General features: G+C 42.2%; 1 protein-coding gene across 1 annotated transcript in view; it reads right to left on the bottom strand.

Moving 5' to 3' along the window:
* Positions 1-10,923, bottom strand: part of plekhg3 (pleckstrin homology and RhoGEF domain containing G3) — a 64,684-nt gene that overhangs the window by 30,758 nt on the left and 23,003 nt on the right. Inside the window, exon 3 of the mRNA XM_023973880.2 lies at positions 3,396-3,496. Coding sequence (XP_023829648.1) covers positions 3,396-3,496 — 101 coding nt within the window. The remainder of the gene's footprint in view (positions 1-3,395; positions 3,497-10,923) is intronic.

Here is a 10,923-nt window from a genome sequence, read left to right as displayed (position 1 = left end):
CCATGATCTCCCTTTAAAATGGGAAGCATGAACCATGATCTCCCTTTAAAATGGGAAGCATGAACCATGATCTCCCTTTAAAATGGGAAGCATGACCCTTAAATGTTACAGGGACAATTTGGGTAAAAGATGAAGATAAATTCCTCATGAACACCAGCTGCACTCTGAAGTACAGCTATTGGGCATTGATGAAAACAGGTAAAGAGCTTCAGGGCAATCACAGGTTAGGTTGACAACAGCTCAGAACAGAACAGTTTGCTCATATCTCTTTTCTCCCTGAGGTGGAAAATACACCATCAGCACATAACTGAACAAACCAACCGTTGTGGTTGAGAGGCTTTTCACCCAGTAACCACACCAACAGGACTAATGGCTTTTCTATCTCTAACCAGGAGTTAGAAATACACAGGAATCAAATGAGTTAGGAAAACACAGGAATCAAATGAGTTAGAAATACACAGGAATCAAATGAGTTAGGAAAACACAGGAATCAAATGAGTTAGAAAAACACAGGAATCAAATGAGTTAGGAAAACACAGGAATCAAATGAGTTAGAAAAACACAGGAATCAAATGAGTTACTTTATTCCAGACCGGATACCCTTTGGTTATAGGGTGAGATCCTCAAAATAACATGACACTTCATGCCAAGTCATCAACCATCCCTTGATTGTCAGTTTGGAGAAGATATGTCGGGTCTACTTATATAACATAACTGTAGGGCCGGGACGATACCAGTATCGTGATTCTCATCAGCAATAAGGCAAGGAAACAGAACACAAAGCGGATTTAACTCTTTAGGAAAACAGCCCTAATGTTGGAAACAAACATCATTATGTTGTCATCCAGAGTCACATGGATTTATTTCCCAAACTACAGCTCACAATATTTTACATACAGCAGGTTTTTAAAGGACCAAAGAGTTCTGTCTGCTTCGTGTTCTCATTTTTGACCTGGAAAAATTATTGCGATACTGGTATCGTCACAGCCCTACATACCTCTAGCAGGCACAACTTTACACATTCAAACAGTATATTGCACAGCCACAGGCGTCTACAATCAAGCACCACTGCGGAGTTTACTGCCTCTTTGAAGATAGTATATCACGGAAAACAATAACCGGTTGATATTACAGTTTCAATAAATTCATCTTAAATGGCACTTGCTTGTTTATTGACTGAATATATATGGGGCACTTTAGCAATGAGGATTTGTTATCTGTAATGGTGATGATAAACTAGGCATTGTTGCGATCTGTTGGCATATAGATAAATGCACATATTTTTTTTCCATTGCGGGCCTTATGTTCTAAACAAAAAGTACAAATAAATAATGTGAGTAGTCGAAAAGTCAAAACATGACAAATACCCATCACTAATACAGCACACCACATGTACTAGATTCCTGTGAAAGGAAGACATGTAGGGTAATAGTATCACATAAACACCACGGATAAAGGGGAGGTTGATATATAGGTACATCCTGCTGAAAACCAGTACTGGGCAAAAACTATTACACTGAGAGGAAGGATTGAGAGGCCTGTAACACAGAACCCTTTTCCTGATCGAACCCCCTGACCGCTGCGTTCTTGTTTAGTTTCACTTCACATATCCGTGTAGAGAAACAGAATGTAAGCTCGCCAGATCAGGATGGTGGTACGAGGCTAGTGAGCAGCAATATTCCGTGTGCGAGCCTCTCAATCCCTTGTCACACAAATTCCAGACACACTTTATTTCAGGTGCTTTCTTATGAGCCAGCCACTTATGAGCCAGCCACCACACACACACAAAATAATTACTAGGTAGGAAGTGCCACTGTGCAATGATATTCATAGAGTTAATCATCTATACCAGTCTGCCTAAAACGGAACAAATATTCATCCATCTTGATTTGCTGGCTCGTTGCAATACTTATATACACTAACAGAGTTGTTAGAGGATGTACTCTGCTGTGTACAAAGGCCTCTGGACAGTGACCCTGACTAAAGTGCCACCGAATGATCCTACTTCTTCTCAATAGGCAGGGCTAGAAAATGCTTATTTTGGTGCTACACCTCATTCAAATACTCCAGTGTGGGTTTTGTATTTTATTCCAGTGACCCTGGGGCAAGCAATGATGCCTTTCGTTAGAGGACATTGGGAAAAAAACATGCCGTTTGGCCAATGAATATAAAGCACAAGGCCATTTTCATTGTGCTTACTTAATGACAGACGTCTTACGTGCTACTGCAGTAGTAGGGGGAAAGGGGAGGCTATCGGTGTACCATCTCTGACTTCAGGGAGTATTGCATGTCATCGTAAATCAAAGTTAAAAAGGACAGGACCCACCACTAACAAACATTGTTGTGGATGCTGGAGCATAGATGGGACTCTCTAATCTCAGGCGCTGTAGGATAGCGAGGTGGGTGGCCTGGACACGACCCACCACTAACAAACAGTAGGAGTGTGGTGACGTTACTGGTCATGAGGCCAGCTATCTTTAGCACACAGCTTTTGGTGTTCAGATGCTTCAGTGAATAAGAGGACGAGAGAGTAGCTATTTGTATGTGTGTGTGCCCACAGACATTGTTTTGGGAGGCAGTGTGGCTAAATTATTTATTTTTCCTAAACACAGGACTTGGCGCCTGTTCACTTGCGACCCAAATCTCTCTCTCTGATAGGCCTCTGTGGGTCTCTGGCTCTAGATCTGACGCACTAATACAATTGGGCCTTTCAGAGCACAAAGGACCACTGTCAACACAGGCGGGCCTTCTGTAAACTGCTCCCCGGCACCATGAACCAACTGTGGTGTACAAACCATTGATGACAAATGATGAGTGGTAGCCTGTCACAAAAGTGTAACCGAGTAAATATGCCGTTTCATTGTATACTGGAGCAAGACGTGCAACAAACGTGTGTCTGTGTGTGTCTGTTGCGTGCACATGTAGGCATGCCTGTTAACGTGTGTCTGTGTGTGTCTGTTGCGCGCACATGTAGGCATGCCTGTTAACGTGTGTCTGTGTGTCTGTTGCGCGCACATGTAGGCATGCCTGTTAACGTGTCGCCAACATCAAATCCATAATCGTTAACGTGGTCTTCCAAGCTCCAGCAATCAACATTTCCATGAGAGCAATTTCACCCATCAAATCAGGCACATCAATTCTGAAATTCTCCTCTTGTAAATATGTAATGAACGTGACTTTGACCCTGAGAATCCTTACTTGTGTTGTGTTAAGGACACAATAGTTTCATCAATAGTTCAATAGAATTGCCTTGACAATGGAAATAGTGTTAATCCGTGTGTAACTTGGGTACTGGGAAAAACAGTGTCACTCACTCATTCAGTCGCTCACTCCTTCGTACAGTAATTCACTACATCCTCACAAGGATAAGAGAAATGAGTTAGTCAGCGGCTCACCTGTTGAACTCGTAGATGTCCTCGATGTTTCCAAACAGGGCACACACCTGTTCTGGTCTAATGGGTAGGTCTGCCTGGTCGATGATGTGGGCCAGGTAGTCCTGCAAGGCAGATATAGTTACACCTCAGTCACAATTCACCTAACTACATCATGACGCAAAAGTCCCAAACAAAAAAAAGAATGGATTCATTGACTTTTATTCATACATTTTAGTATGGATTTTCCACTTCATCACTGAGCATTTTAGGTCCACACACTATCTACTAAATAAAGTCTAACTAACTAACGCCTTGTTCATGAAACATGCTCACACCTAATCTTAAACACACGTATGCTACTTTTCCCCCCTTTTCCAAAGAGCTATGGACACCTATCAAATCATAACGCTGTGTTTTAAAGTCCTATTACCACAGGGATTTATTTGGTATAAATGACTTGGTAAGAACGGGTACTTTCTGGACATTTTTGGGAAAATCGGAGCCACATATAGATAGTACCTCAAGCATATGGGGCGGCAGGGTAGCCTAGTGGTTAGCGCGTTGGGCTAGTAACCGAAAGGTTGCAAGTTCGAATCCCCGAGCTGACACGGTACAAATCTGTCGTTCTGCCCCTGAACAAGGCAGTTAACCCACTGTTCCTAGGCCATCATTGAAAATAAGAATTTGTTCTTAACTAACTTGCCTAGTTAAATAAAATACATGATTTTGGATTTTGTTTTGTACTTTTCTTCACGTATCTCTGTGGTGTTTGCATTCTGTTTCTATGAGAAACAAAGGATGGGAATGTATCAGGGACATCTAACTGTCTTTGACATGTATGTGCAGTCTGATATAACTAACACAAGAAATTAGGGAGGACAGAAATACAGGAAAACTCTTGTTGCAAAAATTGAGACATTTGTGTAGGAGTATGGCTAACTCTGGAATGTGCGTGTCACTGTAAGCATGACATCATAGACATAGGCATGACATCACAATGCAGGAAAGGGTATAAAAGCCCAAATCCACCAGTACTGATTCAGTTGAGTGACAGAGGGCCGGTTGGTACATAGAATTAGGAATTAGAATACTTAAGAGTAATACAATATGATCTCTATGCGTTGGTAAGTACCTTCACCTGACTTCAGTAATACCTTAACGTTGTGTCCCAAATGGTACCCTCTCTCCTAAATAGTGCACTACCTTTTATCCGGGACGGCCCACAGGGCTCTGGTCAAAGGTAATGCACTATATAATCTGGTAGTGCACAAGTGGTCTGTTTTTGATGAGTATTTTTATTAGGTCTTTATTGCAAATGTTCAGATAACTGCGTGTAATTTTCACCAGTGACTAAAATAAGAAAAGGGTAGCTAGTGATTTAAAAACTACAAATTAAAAAAAACATAATATTCTACACTGGTCATTGGGAAATACCAGGATAAAGTAAACTAGCATTCATGCAACCCATGAAAGCACATTTAAAATATAACCAAAACTAAAAGTGGTGCGCTTGCCTCAGCTGTATATGTGTATACAGTACAGCAGGCAAATATTTGTCTCTGATTAGGCCTAACTGTTAAGGTGGCAGTGCATACAAATCCTATTAAATTGTTTTCTATGTAATTCAAATGGGGCAGTTTACAGGACTCTATTGTGATGCTCAGCGTAGGCATGACATTAGAATGACATCACAATGCGTTGTCATGAGGTCAAACACACAAAATCCCAAATCCATTACTGATTCAGTCACAGACAGTTAGTTGGAGTGACTGGATGATGGTGAGTAGAAATGTATTCAATGTCTTATTAAAACTCGGCTACTGGATAAATAGGAAACAGATAGCATTGTGGTTACATTACGTGTTTTAATAATTCAACTACTTGTAAAGAAAGATAGTTGGTTTAGAGAACAATGGCTATTATAAAGAAACTGTCTCTCCAAGCAAATGATTCATATGAGGAAAGAACCAATCAGAATATGTGGGTGTGGTCACAGAGGTCAAAGTTTAGGTTAGTGGTGGGGCTCATTATTCGTACATGTATACTGTAGTACTGCTCATAGGCTCTTGGTGGTGATTGTGTTCTTTGCATTCTCCCTCTATGGAATAAGAAACATGGGATATGTGTCGTGTGAATGGTGTATTTAGCATATGTGTTCTGAAAGTGTTGTATTTACAGTACCAGTCAAAAGTTTGGACACACTAACTCATTCAAGGTTTTTTCTTTATTTTTACTATTTTCTTGTTAGCTGCTTTTCCTTCACTCATTCCAAACCATCTAAATTGGGTTGAGGTCGGGTGATTGTAGAGGCCAGGTCATCTGATGCAGCACCATCACTCTCCTTCTTGGTCAAATAGCTCTTACACAGCTTGTAGGTGTGTTTTGGGTCATTGTCCTGTTGAAAAGAAAAATGATAGTCCCACTATGTGCAAACCAGATATTGCTGCAGAATGCTGTGGTAGCCATGCTGGTTAAGTGTGCCTTGAATTCTAAAGAAATCACAGGCCGTGTCACGAGCAAAGCACCCCCACACCATCACACCTCCTCCTCCTCCATGCTTCAGGGTGGGGACCACACATGCGGAGATCATCTGTTCACCTACTCTGCATCTCACAAAGACACGGCAGTTGGAAGCAAAAATCTCAAATTTGGACTCATCAGACCAAAGGACAGATTTCCACCGGTCTAATGTCCATTGCTTGTGTTTCTTGGCCCAAGCAAGTCTCTTATTATTGGTGTCCTTTAGTAGTGGTTTCTTTGCAGCAATTCGACCATGAAGGCCTGATTTACGCAGTCTCCTCTGAACAATTGATGTTGAGATGTGTGTTACTTGAACTCTGTGAAGAATTTATTTGGGCTGCACTCTGAGGCTGGTAACTCTAATAAACTTATCCTCTGCAGCAGAGGTAACTCTGGGTCTTACTTTCCTGTGATGTTCCTCATGAGAGCCAGTTCCATCATAGCGCTTGATGGTTTTTGCAACTGCACTTTCAAAATGATTTAAATTACAGATTGACTGACCATGTCTTTTGGGCCAGCAGCATACCCCCCTGCAGCCCACTGCTAGCTTGCTTCTGAAGCTAAGCAGGGTTGGTCCTGGTTGGTCCCTGGATGGGAGATAAGATGCTGCTGGAAGTGGTGTTGGAGGGACAGTAGGAGGCACCCTTTCCTCTGGTCTAAATTAATATATCCCAATGCCCTAGGGCAGTGATTGGGGACATTGCCCTGTGTAGGGTGTCGTCTTTTGGATGGGATGTTAAACGGGTGTCACTAACAATCCCATGGCACTTATCGTAAGGGTATGGGTGTTAACCCTGGTGTCCTGGCTAAATTCCCAATCTGGCCCTCATACCATCACGGTAACCTAATCATCCCTAGTTTACAATTAGCTGATTCATCCCCCTCCTCTCCCCTGTATCTATTCCCCAGTTTGTTGCTGTAAATGAGAATGTGTTCTCAGTCAACTTACCTGGTAAAATAAGGGTTAAATAAATCTTAATTTAAGTAATGAAGGACTGTTTCTCTTTGCTTATTTTAGCTGTTCTTGCCATAATATGGACTTGGTATTTTACCAAATAGGGCTATCTTCTGTATACCACCCCTACCTTGTCACAACACAACTGATTGGCTCAAACGCACTAAGGAGGAAATAAATTCCACAAATTACTTTTAACAAGGCACACCTATTAATTGAAATGCATTCCAGGTGACTACCTCATGAAGCTGGTTGAGAGAATGCCAAGAGTGTGCAAAGCTGTCATCAAGGCAACGGGTGGCTACTTTGAAGAATCTCAAATATAAAATATATTTTGATTTGTTTAACACTTTTTTGGGTACTACATGATTCCATGTGTTATATTTCATAGTTTGTGTCTTCACCATTACTCTACAATGTAGAAAATAACAAAAATAAAGAAAAACCCTTGAATGAATAGGTGTGTCCAAACTTTTGACTGCTACTGTATATGTTCTGTTACTCCTGTTAGAAGAATGGCAAATGAATCGAGCAGTCCTGACCTAAGGATCAAAGGTCAGAGAGGACTCACAGATAAGAGAGAGGATGAGTCAAAGAGAGCAGAGAGCACCAAGGAGAGGTGCAATATTGTACTCCATAAAGAAATGGAGAGGAGGTGGGTGGAGAGAGAGACCGAGAATCAGCTTCTAAAAGATAAGCTCCGCCGGATGGAGGAGGAAGAAGCAGAGCAGGCTCAGGAGGCCGCGCAAAGCCTTCTGGAGAGGTGCAAAAATAAGGTCAAGAAAGAGAGAGAGAAAAGGACTCAGCTGGTTGAGAGGGCCAGGACCATGATCCAGGAGGAGACCAACAGAAGAACAGAGTTGGAGGAAGAGCTAGGGAAGATGAAAGAAGGACAGCTGGAGAAACTCCAACAAATCAAAAGGAAGATAGAGATGCGCCTTAGAAAGAATATGGAAGAGGAGTTTGAAGGACGACTACAGGAAGCTATTCAAGAGATTGAGAGGAAGAAAAATGCTGAAATTGAGTGGTTCAAGGCCATATGCAGGGAGGAGCAAAACCTGAAAGACTGTGATCTCCAGCTGAGACAGACGGGGATCATGAAAGCTGGTAGAGAGCATCAACAACAGTTTGAGATGCTAAAATGGCAGGCAAGGCAGACATGACCAAGATTATGATGATGATATATGACATTATATGATGACAATTACAATAATGATAATGACATTACATGAGTATTATGATGATTATTATTGAATAGCAGAATAGTGTTCGTAATTGCAATTGTTGTTAATTTAGTATTAACATTTTGAATTACAGAAAGCGAATGAGAGAATGAGAACCCAGAGCCTGACAGAGCTACAGGTGCAGGGTGATCAGGCTACACCGGAGCCCTGGGGACTCATCGTGTGCAAGCCCAGGCCCCAGGCCGACCTCACACCACAGTCCTGGCTCCAGACCCAGACTGACCAAGCTCCGGAGCCCAACCAGGATTCAGAGCCTGAGATGGCTGCAAAGGCTCAATGTATAGTGATGGACATCGAGTTTGATGACAACGAATGGATCGATGTTGATGTTGTCTACAAGGGGAGGATCGTCCCTTCATTGGAGATTGAAGAGGCCAAGCAGAGGCTCCTCAAGGAGGCAGAGGAAGCCGAGCAGAAGGCTCAAGCCGAGGAAGCTGAGCAGAAGGCTCAGGCCGAGGCCTTTGAGATCGAACGTCAGAAGATCATTGCGGAACTGAAGAAGAACCACAAACAGTTCCTGGTGGATGAAGATGAAGCGAGAAAGGAAGAAGAGGAGGAAGAAGAGGAGGAGCAAGAGGGCTCAGATTGCTCCAGCCTCCAGACCGAGACCAGTGACGAAGAGGAGAAGGACTTCCAAGATGAGGCAGAAAAAAAAGCGTTCATCAAAAACAGCAAGTGCAGAAGGGCGGTGTACTGGCTGAACAAAATAATAAGACAAAACCACGAGACAAAGATCAAGAAGACCTTCGTAAACGAGGACAAGAAAGGGGACCAGTTGATCAAAGGCAATTTAGACACAGGCATGACCTGTGCTATGTTTGAGCAGATAAAAAGGTCCAAGCTGCTGAGGGCAATGGAGGAACGAAAGAAGGTAGAGGAGGAATGGTTGAGGAGCCAAAGGGAAAAGTCCCAGAAGAAGCAGGCCAAGAGGCAACAGAAGATGGAGAAGTCCAACGCCCAACCCTATCCAAAACAGGTACAATTCTCAGGGTTTGACCTCCTGTTGAATAAGTGTGCGTCATTTGAGCATTTCACATATTATTACAGAGTAGATTCTCTTGAAGGGTGCAAATTAACTTCCAGAATCAGACAACATGAAGGTAAATGTAGCGCTGAAACTTCTGAGGTAGTTAAATTGGTTAAGGTTTATTTGAAACCAATGTAAAATAGTTTTTTTGTGCATTAGGGAACCTCAAAACAGTTATGGGTTTTCTAGCTCAGAATTAGTCCGTGAAGTTAGCACTAATGACATTAATATCCTGAAAGAGCTAATAATACAGACAGCAAAGTTCCATCCTGATTAAACTAATGTCCATTTTCTCTTCTCCTATTGTCCTCTATTGGGGGTGAAAGTCTGCCAGACAGAAACTTTTCCCCTAACTGCAGATGCCAGATCACTTCTCCCCTCCTGCCCCTCCTTCAAGCCTACCTTTTTTCCACCTCTCGTCCTTTCTCACGTCACTAAACATTTAAACAACCCGAGTGAGCGCCACACACACACACACACACACACACCCTAATTTCTAAACTTTTTCTACTTTGACTAATAAAGTCTATTTACCTAAATACTTTCTTTGATTCAATGCCTCTATTTTTTTTTTTTTATATATTTTTTTTTTTACATCTGCCCTGATTGTCTCTATATTATTTTGGGTTGTATCTAACCAATACATGTCAAAGTTCAAACATAACTAACATAAATGATTCGGAGATACTCCGTGTTACACCGATAACATGCCATTTAAGTATGTTTTGAAAATTCATACTGTAGTTACTGTACCATTCTCTGGATGATGATTGACAGGACTGCTATGTTATGGTCAGGACTGCTATGGTATGGTCAGGACTGCTATGGTATGGTCAGGACTGCTATGGTATGGTCAGGACTGCTATGGTATGGTCCAGGACTGCTATGGTATGGTCAGGACTGCTATGGTATGGTCAGGACTGCTATGGTATGGTCAGGACTGCTATGTTATGGTCAGGACTGCTATGTTATGGTCAGGCTTTTACATACGTCCGTAGACTGAAATCTGTATAAAAAAATAAAAAAAAGGAGGCAGCGATCAGACCCTTTTGCAAACTGCTTGACAAGTCAGCATTATTTTAGGGTCTGGGCTGATCTCATAACTGTAAACCCTCAACGATTATTTTGGCATCTAAACTTGGTCATGAGAGAATATAACATACGCAAGTGACAGCATGAGTGTGTGTGTTGAATATTGATATGCCACTTTGTGCTAAAATAAATACTGAGACCCTCCAGCTTTCAGTTCCAGTCATTCAAGTTGGGTGGAGTCGTGTGTGTGTTTGTGTAACAGTTAGTCATCCATCCACTAGAGGGCGTAGGTGAACAGCATGGTGAAATCGTTTTTGTCTAGCAGTTCAAAATGCACCGATCAAAAGACAGTAATCATCGTGCTGGTTGACCAAAATAACACTGTTAGCGCCCACGTAACAGTCAGCTTCCAATTTGGCGCAAGCGAACGCAAAGCGGTATCCGCTTTACTCAGTGTAAGCAAGCGTCGGAGAGGGGCTTTGTACTAGATCTGTGATGTTAGGCTTAACATGCTGCATTTTGTTAATCCTCCTGGGAATGGGATGCAGTCCAACATCTGCAGACATTATAGCACATTCAACGTGGATAAATAACAGATAGGAACTATGTGTGGGCTATATGCTTTAACCGAAGTGGTCAACTCAGGTCAAGGGATCATACGAGGTGAACAGAGAACACCAGCGAGAACAGAGATGCCACAACGACTGCGTACATCATGGCGGTTGTCTAAACATTGGAGTTTCGTTGTACCATAACCAAGGCCCAAAACAG

Source organism: Salvelinus sp. IW2-2015, linkage group LG28 (genome assembly GCF_002910315.2).
Source record: "Salvelinus sp. IW2-2015 linkage group LG28, ASM291031v2, whole genome shotgun sequence".
Classification (NCBI taxonomy): Eukaryota; Metazoa; Chordata; class Actinopteri; order Salmoniformes; family Salmonidae; genus Salvelinus; species Salvelinus sp. IW2-2015.
This window is presented reverse-complemented; position numbering and strand designations above follow the sequence as displayed.